The 21,491-nt window shown below is 36.6% G+C and overlaps 1 protein-coding gene across 4 annotated transcripts in view; it reads right to left on the reverse strand.

Moving 5' to 3' along the window:
• SPAG6 (sperm associated antigen 6) overlaps positions 1-21,491 on the reverse strand; it is a 66,889-nt gene that overhangs the window by 28,318 nt on the left and 17,080 nt on the right. For all 4 annotated transcript variants that reach the window (XM_025463981.3, XM_025463982.3, XM_025463978.3 and 1 more), the window contains 2 exons: positions 20,433-20,599; positions 16,556-16,739 (listed from right to left, as the gene is read on the reverse strand). In XM_025463981.3, the coding sequence (XP_025319766.1) occupies positions 16,556-16,739; positions 20,433-20,599 (351 nt within the window). The remainder of the gene's footprint in view (positions 1-16,555; positions 16,740-20,432; positions 20,600-21,491) is intronic.

Consider the following 21,491-nt stretch of genomic DNA (forward strand, 5'->3'; position numbering starts at 1 on the left):
CTGTGAAAGGTTTTTTTCTCTGTCATCAATAGATACACACAGAAAGAAACACCAACTCTTTGCTGGACATGGTCAAGTGTACGAATGACATCTGCAACTCTTACAACCATCTTGCAATGTTAGCGGAAGAAATCACCAATATTCTGAGGATGGTTGAGTACAGAAATGAAAAACATCTGTGTCCTCCATGACACTGTTCAGCTTCATAACCAAGCTTGGAACTGCCCTGACTCTGAACTTGTGTGTCACGTAAAATAAAAAATGTCCCTATTTTTAGGCCATTTGTACTTGATATTCTGTAACTTACAGCCAAAACATCACAATAATCCTGTCCTCTTTCATGCTCAGTATATTTACATATTTTCCTCTCTTCCTCTGGTTATAGGGTGTTCATTAAGTGCTTATACTATGTGCTAGAAACTTGGCTAGATCTTGGAGAAGCAGTATAGAGTAAAATACTTTTCTGTTCGAGCAGAGTTGGCTCAGGGTGAATGCACAAACAGACCACTACAAGAAAGAGCTAGGAGTCAAGTCTGTGGAGTGGTTGGGGAAAATGCATATGTAGGAGTGTAGCAGGCAGTGCCCTCCCACATTACTTCCTTTTCCCGGTTTCTTTTGTCCTATGCTTTTCTATTCTGAAAAAAAAGCAATGGTAACCAAAGCACATGCAAATTCTGGTACATTTAAAAATTCCTCCCTCCGCCCCTAAAAAATTCCTTCCCATAAAAGAAATCTCTTGGAGTTCATTTCTAACTCTAATTTGAAAATCAGTTTTGGTTGTTCAATAATTCTTCATACTCATGAAATCAAAGATTGATATACACAGACTCACATGCTCATTACAGGTTTGACCAAAGAAAAGCAGTGAGTCAAGAAATTTATCTCAGTGCCTGAAAATAGCTTCATTTAAAATTTTAAATATAACTTTAAAAGTTCATTTTCAAAAAATAAATCTTATGCAATAACATTCACATAATTATCCTGTTAGATAACAAGCAATATTAGAAGTAGTTATACAAAGAAAAATGCAGAGAAAGAGGGTTATGTTAATATAACCAACATACTAACAGGATTTATAGTGGATTGGTGGTACTATTGCTGATATATTTTTCTTCTCAATTTGCCAAATTTTCTTTGATGTGATTATAATTTTTTTAAATAAAAGAAATATGAACATGTCTTTGTCCATACACACAGCCACTGCTATGCTAACTATACTAATAATGCTATTATAAAGAAAAAATATAAACATTTTAGCTTATTTCTCAATATAGAAGAAATTTTCTATTTAAAAAAAATGGAAAAAAATAAAAATAAAAATAAAATGGTATGGGGACAGCTGGGTGGCTCACTGGTTGAGCGTCTGCCTTTGGCTCAGCGTGTGATCCCAGAGTCCTGGGATCCAGTCCCACATCAGGCTCCTTGCAGGGAGCCTGCTTCTCTGTCTTTCATCAAAAATAAATAAATAAAAATAAAAATGGTGGGGTATGCCTCCTTTAAGCATTTTGAAAATTGGAAATCTTTTGAAAATTACTAATATATAGTAGAAATACTATCCATTTACTCTTTTACACTTGCCCTCTTGTCTTAATGTATGCCCTTATTACATTTAAGTTAAAATATTATTTTTAAAATGTGAAACATTATTAATTTATAACAATATTTTAGACTGCAAATTGTCAGAGGGTATAAAACTATACAATAGCACTTCCCTTTTTCATAAATAATAATGAAAGCCATTTATTGCAGACATATGGAAAACTGAATATACAATCCTCAGATCTGATGGTCAGCTGCTTTCAGTAAAGGAATAACTGGTTCTATTGGGCCTCATGAACAGCTCATTGTTGAGTGAAGGATGTAAGGCAGACTCCTCCCTGGGACCATGACAAGGGTGGTCACCCTTCACACTTCTGACTCTCAGTTTTTCCATGATCCTTTCTAATAATATCTGTAAGGGCTTATGTGCCTACAATTCTTTGTGTATTCTTAATATGAAAAATTTGGGTGAGAACTCATTGCTTCTCACACAGTTGCCTTTTCTTAAGAATTTTATTCTGTGCTGTTCTTGGGACCTGGGCTTTTGTCTTGGGTTTTTCTTTTCCTAACAAAATAAAGGCTGAATTTGCAGTACACTCTAACAGGTGTGAAGTGTTACAACTTCAATGGATCAAAAACATTAATTTAGTAAAATCAAAAATACTCAGTATACTTCCATTGTAAAACAAAAAGACACTGCATAAAGGACAACAACATTCATAAAATTAATGCTATCTAAAGCTGGATTAATGGAATGTTAGAAATGACTTTATGTTGACAAGAGGAGGACAGGAATGCCCATCAGCATATATAACAGGCATGACTGTAACAGGGAAGTCAGGGAAAAGGGATTTTGTTTTAACAGGGCTCAGCTCACACAGGCTTGCTGGCTTCAAGTCCTCCTCTTAATTGCTGGGGAAGGTTGTTTGTTTAGATCTGGAGTGGCAAACTCACATGTCCACAGGGCCCAGGCAAGTAAGTCAAATAAGTGAAGACAGAAGGTGTAAGAAAAATACTAAGTGGGGTAGCAGTACAAAACAGGAAAAGTATATGCACCAGCTACAAGCAGCAGCAATTACTTAGCTTGAGTCCAGGGTTGCTATGTGAGAATATAGGCCTATAATTTTTCAAGAGAAGCCAGAAATCTGATTTTTAATGTGAAATTGCCCAGTTTTTAAGTGTTGGCTTTTTTTTTTTTTTTTTTTTTTTTTTAAGAACACTCTGTGAGACAATATAATGCAAGCCAAATAAACCCCGTCCATCTGTGGGCCATCTACAGCCTGTAACCATCACTTCACAACCCTGGGCTTAAAATTCATACCTTCTAAAATGACCTGTGGGAGGCCTCCTGGATGTGCAAAAGTAATGATTTTTGGAGTCATAAAAGAACATGATTTGTTATTTATAAATAAAATAAAATAAATTCAGTGGCAAATTTCAGGAAACCGATGAAAACTTAAAAGTTGGCCTGCAAAAAAAAAGAATTAACCTAAACATATATTCCAATACTTAAGTAATTTTTCTCATACTGGAGATGTAGGAGAGAAGACTTTGAGCAAAATTAAGTGATCAGGAGAACTCATCAAAAGGTCTCAAAATGAAGAGATTCTCCGAAGGAAAAAAAGAAGAAAAATTACGAATTTAGCACACTCATTGAGAAATAATTAGGTAAATCAAACATCTCAGGAACTCTAATTTCTTTTAATTTTATTGTTTTTTAAATTATTTTTTCAAACACCACATTTAACTCACTGTTTCTAAGCCCTATAAAAAGTTATATTAAAGAGGGGCACCTGGGTGGCTCAGTGGTTGAGCATCTGCCTTGGCTCAGGTCATGATCCTAAGGTTATGGGATCGAGTTCCACCTCAGGCTTCTCATAGGGAGCCTGCTTCTCCCTCTGCCTATGTCTCTGCCTCTCTCTGTGTCTCTCATGAATAAATAAATAAAATCTTAAAAAAAAAAAAAAAAGCTAAAAGAAAGTCATGAATCATCATTTCTCTGCACTCAGGTGGCCCTGTTTATCCACAAGATAGGATGGTTTTTGCATCTGGCCGTAAAATGTATCACTATCACTTCAAAACCTTTTTGAAATAAAGTAGGTTAAAAATACATTTAAAATTTGGCTACACACTTATGATAATCTTGTATTGGAATAATCAGTCACCCCATTCAACCAAATTTTTCATGATTTGGTAAAACTATAGCAAAAGCAGATATGGTGTTGGCAATTGCCAAAGCTGGTTATATACTGACCATACTCCAGTATGAGTTTAGGAATGGCATTTCCAAAGTGGAAGAAATTTGTCCTGGTTTTGGTCTAACCCAGCTAATCTACTGCTTAGTTATCTACTACTATGTAACAAATCACACCAATTTAGCTGCTTGAAACAGGAAACACTATGTCATGGTTTCTGTAGTTCAGGAATCTGGAAGCACCTTAGCTGGGTGTCTCAGGGTGGGGCCTTTCACTGGTGGGGCACTTGACTGGGTCTAGAAGATCTGCTTTTAAGCACACTCCTTATATGTTGGGTGTTGAAGAAGACTTCATTAGGTCCTCCCCATTTCTGGGGCCTTTCCATAGGTGGCTTATAATGAGGCCTTTCCCAGAGTGAGTGATCCAAAAGAGAGAACCCAAGACAAAGCCTGCAGTCTTTCATAATCTAACCTCAGAAGTCACATACCATCATTTCTGCTATATTGCACCAGTGAAATGTGGGAGGAGGCTACACAAGGATGTGAGTAGGAGGAGGTGGGCATCATTGGGGGTTGAGGGGCCATCATGGAGGCTGGCTTTATTCTTCACCAACACATCTAAGAGAGGCAACATCCTTCTGTAGGTAACAAGGCTCATGATATCTATAATTCTGAGCTGAGAGATAGACCTCTCCAGTTGCAGGGTGAGAAAAGGGTGGAGAGAGAATTTTCATATAATTATGAAAGAGTCTAATATATGATTTTTTATTTATCTCCTCCACCTCACAGATGCCATTTTTCCTACATTATTTCCACACCATGTCTTTCCAATCCTCAGAGCCATCAGTCTAACTCATACACATGGGTGGAGTGTTTGAGAGATTAAGGGTTAACGTACATACATATGCTTTGAAGGTTAAATAATTCTGGTTCTTTTAAAAAGTCAAGTGAGTCAAGTAAGCCATTGATCTGGAGTTAATGGTGCTGTAGTAAGAAATTACAATCAGCTGGGATGGACTGCACACAGGCTCAAATATAAAAAGCAGCTTCAAAATACGGTGAGAACAAGAAGTGGAGGCAAGAGAAAGAAAATGTGGGAAATGAGAAAGACTTGGGCATGGCCTTGGAAGTCAATAAGTAACATAAGATTTAGAGCAATTTTTAAAACCCCCAAATTTTGGCAATCTTTAGTTTTTGACTTATTAACAACTTCACAGCTAAGACTAAGCCAAATAGGAGGCAAAAGCTACAGAGAGAGTTTATAATGCTCCATCCACAAGAAAACGGATACTAAATTCCTGGGAATCAGATCTTTTACAAAATATACTTTTTGTATCTAGAAATGTTTTCATTTGTTTCCAATTGCTGGATAAGTCTATAATGCTGAGGCCCCGGTTGTACCTTCACTCTGCTTACAGTTTTGCTTCGCACTTCAAAAAAAGTAAACTGAAGTGGAAAGGGTGCATTTTATGATTGTGACATCCCTGGCATGCTTTCTTTGCTCTAGCCCAGTGCTAAGTCCCTGCCTTCAAGTCTCTCTGGCTGCTGAAGAGGCTGGACAGGCAAGGGTAGCTGGTGTTCTCTACAAGCACACACACAGAGGAAACAGAAAAGGGAAACGAAACACTGGATGGTTAGAAAGTTTGCTCCATGCTTTGATAAAGGTGGCCCCTGGTCCAACATTCTTGGTGTGACTCCCTCTGAGTTGTTCCTAGAAGCTACCCATGGGCTTCCACTGCCCGCGTCTATTCCTAAGGATAGATCCTGCCTGATATTTTTAATAATTGCATAATACCCCCGTGAGTAAATACATGCCATAATTTACTTAACCATTTCCCTGCTTTAGAACATTCTCTTGTTCTAAATCGTGGTTTGAGTTTGGGCCATTATAAAGTACAGCAGAGTGAACCTCTTTGTGCATTAAAGATTATGTATGTTATTTATTGCTGTGTAACAAATGACCCAAACTCAGCAGCTTCAAACATCATCATCTATTATCTCACATTTTCTGTGGGTCAGGAATCCAGCAGCAGCCCAGCTGGGTGGTTGTGGCTCCAAGTTATTCATGAAGTTGGTGTCACACAAATGGCTGTAGTCATTTGAGGGCACAACGTGGGGACAATCTGCTTCCAGGCTCACTCAGCTGAGTGTAGTTGTTGGGAAGCTCCAGTTTCTTGCTGGTTGTTGAGGGACCTCTGCTTCTCACCATGTGGGCCTTTCCCTAGCTTGTCTGACTGTCCCCATTGTCATAGAGGCTGGCTTTCCCCAGAATAAGTGATGAGAGACAGAAAGGGAGAAAGACCCTGGGACAGAGACCTCTCTGACAGCTGGTCACCTATTCTCAGAGGTAACCTACCATCGTTTCTGCCATATTCTAGTGGCCACACAGACTGATCCTAGTATGATGTGGGAGGGGCCTATACAAGAGTGTGAATACCAGGACACAGGACCTCTGTGGGGCATCTTGGAGGCTGGCTACCACTGGTCATACATACATACATCTAGAACTCCACAGGTTACACAAACATACATGCACGTGTGTGTTTACTTCTGATAGCGGCCCAGAGCTACAATTACTAAGGGGAAGAGTGTTGACATTTTTTGAGGTTTTTTTAAAAAATATATTTTTTTGTTTATTCATGGGAGACACACAGAGAGAGGCAGAGACATAGGCAGAGGGAGAAGTAGGCTCCCTATGAGAAGCCTGAGGCAGAACTCGATCCCATAACCTTGGGATCACGACCTGAGTCTAAGGCAGATGCTCAACCACTGAGCCACCCAGGCATTCCTGAGGTTCTTGATATTTTCAGATTAAACCACATAAACTTCTGTTTTTGTTCAATCAGAACCAATTGAATATAGGTAACTTCATGTAGGTCAACCTAATATACAGCAACCTAATAGGTACTGCAAAATTGTTTATTTTATAAGTAAATGTCTCCACCATCATGTCTCACCATGTGTGAGTTTGGCAGTCTGGCCACTTATCTTATAAAGTATATTTTAGTCCTTACATTGAGTAAGAGATTACTTGAAGTTGAATCATCACTTACTTCTCCCCAAATGGTATTTTTAGTTCTGAATTCCTTAATTTACTGTATACTACAGTTTAGTTTCACTGATTAAAAAAACATGAATATTATGTATATGACTTTTTAAGACCACAGCGTTACCAGTATATTGCCTTTTAACAAATAAACACAAAGCATAGGGTGCTAATTCTAAGTTAGTACTGTCCAATAGGAATGCGAGTCACATATATAATTAAAAATATTCTAGTAGTGGGGTGCCAGGGTGGCTCAATCAGTTAAGCACTGCCTCTGGGTCAGGTCATGATCTTGGGGTCCTGGGATGGAGCTTACTGATAGGTTGTTTCCCTGTTTAGTGGGGAATCTGCTTCTTTCTCTCCCCTTCTGCCCTTTCCCCCCACTCATGGTCTCTCTCACTCTCTCTCAAATAAATAAGTAAAAAAATCTTAATTAAGAAAAAACTTTAGAAAGCTAGATAATTCAAGAAAGGAATCCAGCATTAAAAAATAATAAAATAAAATTTTCTAGTAGCCACATTTAAAAAGCAAAAAGAAATAGGTGAAATTAGGGGCACCTGGGTGGCTCAGTCTGTTAAGTGCCCTCCTTCAGTTCAGGTCATGATCTCAAGATTCTGGAATTGAGCCCCACATCAGACTCCCTGCGTAATGGGGAACCTGTTCTCCCTCTCCCTCTACTACTTCCCCTGCTTGGGCTCTCTCTCTCCCTCTCCCTCCCTCTGTCAAATAAATGAGTAAAATCTTTTAAAAACAGAGAAATAGGTGAAATTAATTTTAATAAAATACATTCTTTAACACATGTCCAAAATATTATAATTTAAATATACAAGCAACATTCAAAATTTTTAATGAGATATTTCACTTTTTTTTCCACATCAAGTCTTAGAATTTAGTGGATATTTTGCACTTTGCTGCATCTCAATTTGGCTTCTAAATTTTCATTGGAAAAACTCGATCTGTATTTAGATTTCAAAAAATTTACAGCTGAAAAAGTAGATTCACATGCCTATGTTGCTTCGATCATACCTAAAAACTTACCAGTAATTGGTTATCGATTTTTAAATTTATGTTAGAGGTAGACAGAAATTTAGTTCCTTAGATGCCCTACCCACCATTCAAGTACGTGACAGTAACGTGTGACTAGTGCAGTACCATATTGGTAAAACTGTAGTTTAAAATCAAAGGAGATATAGAGAAATGGCTTCTAATAGAATAATCACACAAATAGTTAAATAACTGCAGTTAACACTTTTTCAAGGCCAGAGGTCCTATCTTGAGCAAAATACTCTAATGCAATTAATTTACACTACATTTTTCTAGCAAGCTGGTTCATTCATCTATAGCCACAGATGAGAGCAGAGTAGGCCCTAAAAGTTAACTGCAAAATCAGCCAGATAACATGGTAATTATACAGTATTTTCCCTGTAGACAGTGGATTTTAAAATTTATGGTAGGATAAGATGATGAACGTGACTTATTTCAAAATACAATTCTTTTTGTTTTAGGTGAGGGGGAGGGGCAGAAAGAGAATCTCAAGCAGACTTCTTACTGAGCTGGGGGCCTGTTGTGGGGCTGATCTCACCACCCCTCCCAACCTGAGCTGAAACCAAGATTCTGAGGCTCAGCTGACTTTGCCACCCAGTCTCCCCTCAAAGTATAATTCTATGCTAACAAAGTCCTAAGCTTTCAAGAAGTAATTCTCTTGCAGATGTTTATTAAATGCTTAATTGCAGTACTTTCAAACTTCAAATACACGATGACTAATGAACTTTGAAAATTACAAATATAAATAAAAAAGTTTTTTCCCCTCAATATCTAAAGGGTGTTGGACAGTTTTATATGCTAGTGACTGGAAAATAAATCAAGTTTGAAAAATGCTTTTGTTCAAACTCCAAAAATATGTTATGATGTACTGTTCAAACTTGATTTATTTCTAAACTAATAGGTTACAAATACCCTTGTCTTTACCTACTCAGTACACAATTTAATGACATTTCTTGTGCAGATATTTCCAAACAGAAAACAAAGCCTCAGACTAAAAGAATATTAGATGACATCAAGTAGAGGAAATATTTTGATGGGTAGGACTTTCCTTTCTCCTATAACTGTACTATCAATGTCACTTGTTTTTATTTCTATGCCCAAAGTCTGTCCAGTGGTTATCTGGATGTAACGAGGTTCTTAAGAATAATATAAAGATTATTGCCCTTTCTGCAATGGCACAAAAAGCTTGACTTGTCATTCACCCTTTACTTGGTCCAACTTAGAATCACCCAGTATTTTATATGTACTCTTAGGACAGCACATTTCTGTCTAATGTGCCCAGCTGTCTGGATGACTTTTATACTCATCTCTATCAATTTTTCTACCTTACATTATAAAGTCCTGGAGGTAAGATATTAGCCAACTTATTTTACTTTGAAGACATGGTAACATACACATAAGTGCCTCAGATACTTTTTGATGATTACAATGATGATGATGGCAATAAATTGTTTGCTAGCCTCATATATAAAGTTACAGGCCTCAAGGACTTAGGAATCTGAGATTACAGAATTATGTTATTGTTTCATATTCTAAATTCTAAAAAAAGGTGCATGAAAAAAATCTCAGAAGATTTTAGCAAACAAGAGTTTATAACTTTAAAAATCACAATAAATGAAAATACAGAAGCATTCACAACATATTTTTCTTCTAGCTAGCACACAAACTAATCCTAAAAATGACTATCAAAGGAGGTAACTACAAAAAAAAAAAAAAAAAAAAAAAAAAAAAAAAACAAAGGAGGTAACTACTGAAGTAAAGTTATAATTAAAGTGTTACTTTAACATATTTGGCCTCCATGACAAAAGAACATGGATAAGACATTTATTTGCACTTTATCTTTTTTTCACCAACACTTAAATACGTAGAAAAGGTATTTGTGGAAATCAATGTTAGGATCAAAATAGGTATAACAGGTAATACATACAATCTCATATACATCAGATGCTCATGTGTTCCTTGACCCCTCCAAGATAAAACAAGTTGTACAAAGAAAAAGACAGTACAGAAATCAACATCATTATCTACAGGCATCAGTAAAGACAGTCATCTGTAGGACTTTTAAAATAATTTTTAATTACCAGGCTATAGTCCCCTTCACCCCCTCATCCACACAGTACAAAGTCCCTGTTTATCTCAGATATTTGTCATGAATATGTGGATTTTTCAAAAATTAATTACTGCTTCCTAAGGCTGTTCCACATGGGTTTAGCCTATTGGTATTGATAGATGGGTGGTATGAGAAGAATATTTGCAAAACTCTGAATTTTAAAATTATTTTCTCTATTTATCATGTCATCATTCTACATAAAGATAGAAAAGAAACAGGCTGGCCAGCTTGATCTGGATCCCTTCTTTATATTATCTATTAGGCAAATAGAATATAATCTACTAAATGTTTCTATAGTATCCAAACCAGCCAGTTCCTGCCAGCACTGCTCATTCTGGCAGTCTTATCTCCTAACTGCCACTGAGCTGGGATGGAAATCTCTCATTTGATTTAGTCCTGTGGACATCAATCAAGTCTATAGGAGAAAGGATAGTCACACATGTGGAAACCAGCCATGAGGGATTAAAAACAGAGGTATCTGGCAAGACTTTTAGATACAATGAGGAGCTTAAAATGAAGAATGATGAGCTCTCAAACACTTTACATACTCACAGTATAAAAAGGAAGAATCTCTGAAAGATTCTGAGTAATTGCCAGACAGTTCCATCATAAATTGCTGCCGGGCCAGAATAAATCCTTCCCCTCTCTACTTCAGTTTCCTCATCTATATAATATGACAATTATAGCAATGATTAAAATGTTTTAGGACACCTAACCAAATGTACTATATTCCTTTTGCTGGGCTTGAGAACAAAGTTTACTCTGAGACAGCAAAAGTATATAAAGAGATGGCATATTTAGCTAAAACTTCCAGAATAAACACTTAAAACTTATTTTTAAGTGGAAATGTGGAAAATCATACCTACAAAACCTTAGTATGGTTCCTCCTTCCTCATGTTTTCAGCTAGGCTATTGCTCTCACCTTAGTCCCAAGTGCTACCCTCCCTGCTCCCACACCCTTGATTCAAGGTCACTGGAAGCAGCTCCTCTGGGAAGCTGCTGTGCTACCACAGTAAGGAAGCCAGAGAGAGGCTGCCAGTGGGGAGCAGGGGAGCAGGGCCTGGAGAGGGCGACACACTCCTCTGGGCCCCTCCAGGTGGAAGCCCTGCACCTGCAGAGACCCATGGTTCATTCTTCCTCGCCCCTCACACTTTTAGTCCACGCAGGCTCCTCGCCTCATCCTTCTATTATCTCCAAAAGCAAGACTAATCCTCAGATACAGTGAGAAGTCAATATGGATGAGTTAAATATGTTAATAGAATAATGCTGCAGACTGGGAGAATCCAGAGAGAAGGAAGAAGAAAGAACCAATCTAAGGATTTATCTCAGCTTTTATTTAAAAAGCAGGAGAAAACAAAGAAATAGTTTATTTATCTTCCTAGTAAGAGGTCTATATGTCAAGTATATTCAATAACTGGTGATTCAACCACAGAAATTTAATGTTACGATTCACACAGAGTTAAAAAATAAAAAAACCCCACACCATTTCGGGTTGTTTGTCTCCAGTTCCCTTTGATTATCTAAAACGCTTTAAAATCTACTCATAGAAATAACTTTTAGAAGTTGTATCTTTCAAGTAAGAACAAGTCAGATGGTGCCTATTGATTTTTCTCTTCTAATTGCATGCTTACTTTATTTTTGTTTCTGAGACACAAAACGTTTTCCTTCTATTGCCCTTACAGGTACACTTTATCTCTTTTGCATCTCCACTTAAGGTTTCTATTTCCTGAACTGTCTATGAAATATTCTCCTAATACTAAGAAGAAAACACTGAGTGTCCTCCGATTAATCTTATTCTATTTTTAGGAAATCATTGAAAAAGAAACCAGGTTATTTAGAGGTAAACCCTCTATTTTCACTAATTCAGGATGTGAGTGATGACTTCTTTTATTGCCTACTGGGTAACAATTCCCTTTCCTTCTGAGAAATCTATGCAGTAATCTCTTCTGGGAGCTTCTGGGTCCCAGATCCCTAACTACTGTGAAATATTGAAATTACAGTGGGAATTCCATGTGGGAGCCAGATTATAGCAAGAAATTGGAATGGAATCCCTAAGACAGATTCTATTTATGAACTATAATCATTTAGCCTCAGACTCAACAAAAGGGAGATAGAGAAAGGTTATCTATAGGCACCTGCCTGACAATGTATCTGTACGGCAGTCTCTCAAAGCTCCTTTGCACCGCCTTTTGAAATATTCATATTACAATCTATTTGCCATAAAGTCCTCTGACCACATGCAACAACAACAGCAAAACCCAAAACTAAATATGATAACCAGTTTCTCATGGTAACCAGCTTCTGATTTAAAACACTGCCTTAGGAGTGCCTGGGCAGATCAGTTGGTTAAGCATCCAACTCCTGATTTTGGCTCAGGTCCAGGATTCTGGGTCATGGGAGCAAGTCTCGTGTCATGTTGGGCTCCATGCTCAGTGGGTAGTCTGCTCAAGGTTCTCTCTCTCTCCCTCTGCCCCTTCCCTGCCCCAACTGTCTTTCAAATAAATCTTAAAAACAAAAAAAATACCTTAGTTTCCTCAATCAACATATATTAAAGAATAGTCCTAGGTGACCCTATTTGGAAAACCAAAATCCAGATATTAAAGAACTATACTTTTTTAAGATTTTATTTTATTTATTTGAGAGAAAGAGAGAGTAAGTGAGCAGGGGTGGGGGGGAGAAGAGGGAGAGGGAGAGAGAAGCAGACTCTCTGATCAGTGGGAAGCCAGATGTAAGGCTCAATCCCACAACCCTGAGATCATGACCTGAGTTGAAACCAAGAGCCAGATGCTTAACTGACTGAGCCCCCCAGGTGCCCCAGAAAATCATTTTAGTATACTGATTCAGAATCGTTCTAGGCATGACAATAGCTTTCTTTCTCCACTTATTTTTGCATCATTTTCTTCCCTTTTTGTCTCTAATAGTGTTGCCATTTTAAGAACCAAATTAAACATAACCATGGGAGAACCTCTTCATATTTCCATTTTTAATTCCTTCTTCGCTCTTTTAAGATATATTGAGTGAAGCTGTTATGGTCTGTGGTTAACATGGGCTTTGAAGTCAGACATATTTAGACTCAAATTCAGGTTCCACCATTTAGGCAACTTTGAGTCACCCTCTCTAAGTTACATTTTCTTCCTCTGTTTAACAGGGTAATACCCACCCTATGGAGTAACAGTAATCAAAATGACATAATGTATCTGAAGCATACTGCACAGAGCCAGGCACACAGTAAGTACTAAGTGGTACCTACTGTTTTATACATACACACACACTTAAAAATATGGAAAACAAATATATCCTTAATTCTATCACCCTAGTAACACAAACGTGTATTTCTTTGAAATTTATGTCCACGGGCAGCCCAGGTGGCTCAGCAGTTTAGTGCTGCCTCCAGCCCAGGGTGTGATCCTAGAGACCCGGGATCTTGCCTTGCATCAGGCTTCCTGCATGGAGCCTGCTTCTCCCTCTCCCTTGTGTCTCTGCCTCTCTTTCTCTCTGTCTCTCATGAATAAATAAATCTTAAAAAAAAAAAAAAGAGGAAAGTTTAAAAAAAAATTATGTCCACATAAAAAACTTATTTTTATATTATTATAATTGCAATATGTAATTTTATCTCTTTTTTACATTACAATCACATTTCCATGTTACCATGTAGGATTCATAATTAACTTTTTAATTTGCCAAGTGAAATTCCATTAAGTAAAAACTACCACAATTTAATTGCTAAATTCCTGCCCAATATTTGAGGGTTTTTGATATTATAAATAATACTATGATAACATTTGCATGAATATAACTTTTTCATTCTATGGAATGTTTTCTTTAGGATGAATTCCCAAAGCAGACTTTTTAGAGTAGCCATGAACTCTTTCACGACTTAGTTTTGCCGAGCTGCTTTCTACAAGTTTATATAATTTGTATGCCTTCACCAATGGGTATAAACATCATGTCTTCTCCAACCTTCAGTATTATTACTAATATCTTATATTTATTGAATATTTACCATGTGCCTACTGGTCTAAGTGCTTTGCATATATTATCTCATTGTGCTCACAGTAAATCTCTGAAACACCTACTTTCAGGTGCCATCTTTTGCCGATGAGGAAGTTAAGTGAGGTTCAGGAAGTTTAAAAGCCATGTTCAAGGTCATACAGAAACTAAGTGATACAACTTGGACTCAAACTCAGATCCTAACGCCACTGTGTTCTCAGCCATTTGGCTACATTTCTGCTTTTCTCTTTTTTCCTCTAAATAATATTAAATGGAAAAAGACATTTGCACTGATGTTTTAATATGCAGCCCTTCTATTACTAGTGAAGTTGATCATTTTTACATGTTTGTTTTAAAACTGTATTTTTGGGGCAGCCCGGGTGGCTCAGCAGTTTAGCGCCGCCTTCAGCCCAGGGTGTGATCCTGGAGACCTGGGATCGGGTCCCACATTGGGCTCCCTGCATGGAGCCTGCTTCTCCATCTGCCTGTGTCTCTGCCCCTCTCTCTCTCTGTGTGTGTCTCTCATGAATGAATGAATAAATAAAATCTTTAAAAAATAAAAAATAAAAAAATGAAACTGTATTTTCTTGTATTATCTGTTCATATTGTTTAACAACTTCTGTAAAGTGGTGGGGGAAATTTTGTTCCCTCTATATTCTTTACCAATCAGGTGTGTCAGCACAAACTTCACACAAGAGGTCCATGTCCTTCTTGATGACTTCATTGAGCTGTGAGTTTATAAAAGAAGGTACTCCTCCTTCCCCTTCTTCTTGCCAATATGGGCTCAATACAAATATATTCTAGAAATTATCATGTCCATTTCTCTTCAACACTATTCATTCAAGTAATATGTCTCCTGCCTGGTTTAGAACACCCCTATCATGAGAGAGAATAAAGACCCAATATCCCCCGAAGAGTGACAAACTAAAATTTTTTCACTGAACCAATTTACCAAGGTCTTTGAGAATCCATCAATATCTCACTCTCCTCATTCCCCACTCCCTTTCTCTTTCCATCTTCAAATTTCTTTTCTGCCAACTAAGATAATGACTGAAATGCGTAGGGTTTTCTTCTTTTCAAATTTTTATTTATATTCTAGCTAGTTAACATACAGTGTAATGTTGGTTTCAGGAGTAGAAGTTAGTGATTCTTCACTTACGTATGACACACAGTGCTCATCACAATACGTGCCCTCCTTAATACCCACCCCCCATTTAGCCCATCTCCTTTCCCAGCTCCTCCCCAGCCACCCTCTGTTTTTTCTCTATAGTGAAGAATCTCTAATGGTTTGCTTCCTGCTCTCTTATTTTCCCTTCCGTTTATCTGTTTTGTTTCTTAAATTCTGCATATGAGTGAAATCAAAGGTGTTTGTCTTTCTCTGACTGACTTATTTTTTTTTTTATTTTTTTAAAGATTTTATTTATTTATTCATGATAGTCACAGAGAGAGAGAGAGGCAGAGACACAAGCAGAGGGAGAAGCAGGCTCCATGCACCGGGAGCCCGATGTGGGATTCGATCCTGGGTCTCCAGGATCGCGCCCTGGGCCAAAGGCAGGCGCCAAACCGCTGCGCCACCCAGGGATCCCTCTCTGACTGACTTATTTCACTTAGCATAATACTTTCTAGCTCTACCCATGTCTTTGCAAATGACAAAATTTCATCATTCTTCATTCTCTTTGATGGCTGAGTAATATTCCATTATGTATCTATATCTATATATATGTTAATAGATTTGTATTTTATTTATTTATTTAAAGATTTTATTTAAATTCAAGTTAGTTAACATATAGTGTATTATTAGTTTCAGAGGTAGAATTTAGTGATTCATCAGTTGCACATAACATCCAGTTCTCATTACATTAAATGCCCTCCTTAATGTCCATCACCCAATTACCCCTTCCCCCCACCCATCTCCCCTCCAGCAATTTACCACATCTTCTTCATCCATTCATCAGTTGACAGATATTTGGGCTCTTTCCATTATTTGGCTGTTATTGATAATGCTGCTATAAACATCAGTGTGCATGCGCCCCTTCAAATCAGTATTTTTGTAGCCTTTGGGTAAGTACCTCGTTGTGCAATTGCTGGATCATAGGGCAGCTCTATTTTTAACTTTTTGAGGAACCTCCATACTGTTTTCCAGAGTGGCTGCACTAGTTTGTATTCCCACCAACAACGCAAGAGGGTTCCCCCTTCTCCACATCCTCACCAACATCTGTTGTTTCCTGTGTTGTTAATTTTAGCCATTCTGACAGGTATGAGGTGGTATCTTATCGTGGTTTTGATTTGTATTTCCCTGATGATGAGTGATGTTGAGCATTTTTTCGTGTGTCTGTTAGCCATCTGGATGTCTTCTGCCCATTTCTTAACTGGATTATTTGTTTTTCAGGTGTTGAGTTTGATAAGTTCTCTATAGATTTTGGATATGTCATTTGCAAATATCTTCTCCCAAGACTGAAATGTGTAGGTTTTTGTGAATTTGTGATCCAAACAATTTGGCCATCATTCAAAACTTATCTCCCATAATGTATGGAAACATCATTAGAACTGCATCTATAGCTCACTAAGCAAAACCAGATTTACCTAATAAATCTAAATTTTAATAATCCTGTTTTCAGATATGCTCCATTACCTGCATTATGTCTTGCAATATATCCAAGTGCCCAAGCTGCAGCCTCCTTGACTCCAGGGTCAAAATCTTCCAAGCATATCACCAGCGTATCCAGTGCTCCACAATCAACTATTGCCTGAGCTAGTTGAGGAGAATGTTTACCAACTGCTCGTAACACAAAAGCAGCTGCTTTTTTGTAAAAACGCTACAATGATAAAATAGATAAAACTCAAAGTGAATTAAGCACTCATAAAACCAAAGGTTAAAATAGACCAAAACCAACATGAAAATGACATTAGTATAAATAAAGCTCAACAGCTTTTCAATACAAAAGATGAAAAACATCCTGCAAAATCTTTTGATGTTCTCCTATTGCTTTTGTTCAGTAACTAAACTGAAATAATGTTAAGTCTTAAGTTACACTTCAAATGTTTTGTTCTGAAACATTCATTTGGAAATTGTGTAAAATAAAATAAAATATAAACATTGTATTTCCTACCAATTCAGAAAATAATGAGATCTTCTGTATCTGCATCACATTGAAAAGTATTTGTTTGACCCATGGGAACTCTTAGATTGTTAGCATGTGCAACAAAACTGTCCACTGACAAATTCATTTCCTTTACTTGGCCTCAGTCTCTAAGCATGGTAGGCCTTTCATGACCTCAACTAATCTTTTGGGTGTCCCAAGTTATCCTGAAATAACAACCATGTTTCGAGATACACTACCAATTATTGGATAAATGTAAAGGCAAAACACTCATGATATATTTTAAAACCCTTCCTGGTAAATAAACTAGTCAAACAAGGGGATGTGTTACTTATCCCCTCTTAGAAATGCTTTTTTAAAAATGATAAATACAAATGACTTCTATTTGTAAGGTGAATTTTAAGTAATGCTTCATATTTATAATATTTTCTATATAAAATTTTATCAGATTGAGAAATAAAAAACCTGAAACACAATACTAACATGTTTTTCTTCATATAACTAAAAAAATTAAATGTAGAGGAAGTGTTTGGCTATAACACTCACTGTTGTTTTATGGTTAGCATAATCACATAGTAATAATCTCTTTTTTTTATTAATAGAACCCGATTAATCCTCTATTTTAGATTCCAAGTTTTTATTTCTTTACAGTGACAATTAAAAGTGACTAGGTGACTACAGCACCCATTTTGAAAGCATACTATTTTACTTTAGCTAAAAGATTAAAATACAACAAAAATTATAGGAAAGAAAATATATCAAGTGTATTTTAACATATTAAATATAAAAAATTGGTATATGTTGATGATATAAGAAATATACAATAATAATATTTTGATTTGATATATTTCTTTAGGTTCTTAAATGTCAACATATAGATATTAAAATATTTGTTATAAAGATTAAAGACAGTAACAAATATCTACTTACTATAAAACTTAGAGTTTTAAAATAGCTATTATTTTCTTATAATCATGGAAAAATAATGGTGATAAATTTCCTGTCATCACCTTAAGCTAATGTGACTTTTTATATGGCAGAATTTTCAAATTCACAATTACTGGGCATCGATAGTCACTGTTAACTACAGTGCCTATAATTCACACCTTCTGATCCCATTTCCCCTTTCTCTTAATTTCCGCTTCTCCAAATTCCACTCTCTTCTCTCCCATTCCTCACCAAAAGAATTGCCTTAAGAAAAAAAAAAAAAAAAAAAAAAAGCCATGCCAGGGACTTTGTACCTCATAAAGAAGAGATTAAATCCTGTGAGAAATGAATTAAAGGACTGGTAGATGAAGGAGACAGAAGCCTAGAAATACTGCTTCACACTCTCACTTTCTCCTTACTTCTGCCCTAGCACTTTTTTTTTTGTCTCTACAGCTCATGGACATTCATTCGCATTTATTTTTTTTTTTTTTTAATTTTTATTTATTTATGATAGTCACAGAGAGAGAGAGAGAGAGAGGCAGAGACACAGGCAGAGGGAGAAGCAGGCTCCATGCACCGGGAGCCCGATGTGGGATTCGATCCCGGATCTCCAGGATCGCGCCCTGGGCCAAAGGCAGGCGTCAAACCGCTGCGCCACCCAGGGATCCCCCATTCATTCGCATTTAGATCTATTGAGAACCTTCTTCATGGGATACCAAAACACAGACTCTGCCCTCGAAAGAAAGAGCTAAGAGTCCAGGAAGAACAAAGTCTAATAGTATTTGATGATAGAAGGAACACCTGCAAGAAAAATAAAATTTCTGAGACCACTGGTAGAGATAAGACAGTCAGTAAATGACTCTCCAATTTATAAAAATAAGCAAAATTTTAAACAATTAGGATTTATATTTTTATTCTGATAAAATACACAAAATGTTTACTATCTTAACCATTTTTAAAGTGTACAACTCAGTGGCATTTAGCACATTCACAGTGTTGTACAAACATCACCGTCTAGTTCTAGAATATTTTCACTGGCTCAACAAGAAACTGCATACATGTTCAGGAATCACTCCTCATTCCCCTCTCCTCCCAGACCTTGGCAACCTCTAATCTCCTTCTGTCTCTATGGATTTGCATATTCTGGAAATTTTCTATAAATGGAATCATACAATATATAGCCTTTTATGTCTGGCTTCTTTCTCTTAGCATAATGTTTTCAAGATTTATCCATGTTGTAGCATGTGTCAGCACTTCATCCCTTTTTACAACTGATAATATTCCATTATATGGATGTCCAACATTTTATCCAATCATTCTTTTGTTATAGTGAATAATGCTGCTATAAACATTTGTGTACAAGTTTTGTTTGAACACCTGTTTTCAATTTTTTTGGAAATCTAACTAGCAGAATTGCTGGGTCATGTGGTAATTATGTTTAACTTGACTGCCAGACTGTTTTGTATAGCAGCTGCACCATTTTACACTCATATCAGCAATGTAGGAGAGCTCCAATTTCTCCAAATCTTCACTAACACTTGTTATAGTTTTCTTTTCTTTTTCTTTCTTGTGTGTGTGTGTGTGTGTGTGTGTGTGTCGTGGCCATCCTAGTAGGTAAAGTGATCTTTTGCTGTGATTCTGATTTGTATTTCCTAATGACTTATGCTGTTAAACATCTTTTCATCTTTGTTGGCCATGTATATATCTCCTTTATATGTATATAGCTGTCTACTCAAGTCTTAAGCCCATTTTTAAATTGGATAGTTGTCATTTGGTTACATAAATAGGAATTTAATCTTAAAATATATCAAGAAATATATAGCCCCAAAAAAGAAACATACATCCTTAGGTTATGGTAAACTAATAGAATGGAATAAACAGACCAAGACCCTATCTGTAGGAAGGTCCTTAACTATTGTTAGGTGGTGCTGTACAGAAACATAGAATAGAGCCGTATAGAAAGGGAAAAAAATCGGGGCACCCTTAGATGACTCTTGAAAGAACCGACATGCTTACATACTTGGTATAAAATACTTTACCAAACCTTCCATTACAGGTATTCTCCTTCCTTTTGTATGCTTCTCTTCCCCTTGCTTCCAAGCTGTCTCACAGTTTCCACTAACCAGATTTCACCTGCATATAAGGATTGCTGAAAACAACTTTTTATTTAGCTAAGGCTCCTACAGCTCTCTAAAGCTGATCCTACAGGTTTAAGACTCTCATTCACAGAAGTACTGCTTTATATATAATCCCATTAAAAACTGTGTAATCTATTTTCTTATATTAACAGTAATGGAAAAAATGTGCCCATCACTCCCAAGATAAAATACCCTAAAGGTAACATTATATGCAGTTCAAAGAATTAAAGGTTGTATTAATATCCTAAAATTCTAATGCCTACAAGCATGCCACTGTACCCAAACTAGCAGATTTTTAAAAATATAAGACAAAAAAGATACAAAACATTTTTTTTAATCTTACATTCTGTTCTGCCAATGAATAAACAAGCTGGGGAAGAATGTCACCCTTCACCACTGCTTCTGCTAAGTCATTATTATAATTAGCCAGTCTCCCAAGAGCCAATGCAGCAGTCTGTTGAATCGTCGGGACCACATCCAGAAGAAGAGGCCTCAGCAAAGACATTACACCTGAGTTATGAACAAACATATGTCAGCAAAATTAAATGAGAAAGCAAATATAAAATTCAGCATATATGTAGATAAAATTAACCATAAAAAATCAGTAAAAACAAAAAAATTATATACTAAAAACTAATGATATATTTAGAAGCATCTAACTGGAATAATATAACCTGTAATTATCCAAGCAGGGGCATAGCATGAAAACAAGAAAGGCTTTGGAGTTAGGTTAAAAGTTTAAATCCCTGATTTGGCAAATAGTAGCTATGTGACCTAACCAGGCTGTCTTGAGGAGCGCAAAGAAAGATTATGGAGTATGTAGTTTAATGCCTACCTACCACATGGTAGAGGGTAGAGGGGGGATCGGGGTAGGTTTTCCCCAGCCTTTGCAAATCCTATCTTTCAGGGCTTAGACTTCTATGGAGACTTCCATCTGTCTTGTTTTCTTTTGTTTTTTTCTCTAATTCCAGCTGTTCGGTCTTTTCTATGATTTCAACTGGCTAGGGCCTCACATTGATGAAGGGATGCAAATTCAGATTTCTGACACTATTTCAAAGAAACAAATTCTTTGAGATAAGTGTTTTGTATTACTAGCTCTCATAATACTGACTCTAGAGTTGAATACATAGTAGGTATATCATCATCACAGCAACAATAGTAAAAGATAGCTTGTATTTATCTGGCACTTTATTATCATGCACACGTTGTTTTAAGGACTTGTTTTCCAAAAAAAAAAAAAAGGACTTGTTTTCCATTTTCCATATTAGTTCACTGAACTGTCATAACAAACTTATGAAGTTGGCCCTATTACGTCCATTTTACAGGTAAGGAAATGGAATGGTGAAGAAGTGAGAAAGGTAAAGAAAGGTGAGAAAGGTGAAGAAGTCATTACAAAACTAAT

This window comes from Canis lupus, chromosome 2 (assembly GCF_003254725.2).
Source record: "Canis lupus dingo isolate Sandy chromosome 2, ASM325472v2, whole genome shotgun sequence".
NCBI lineage: Eukaryota > Metazoa > Chordata > Mammalia > Carnivora > Canidae > Canis > Canis lupus.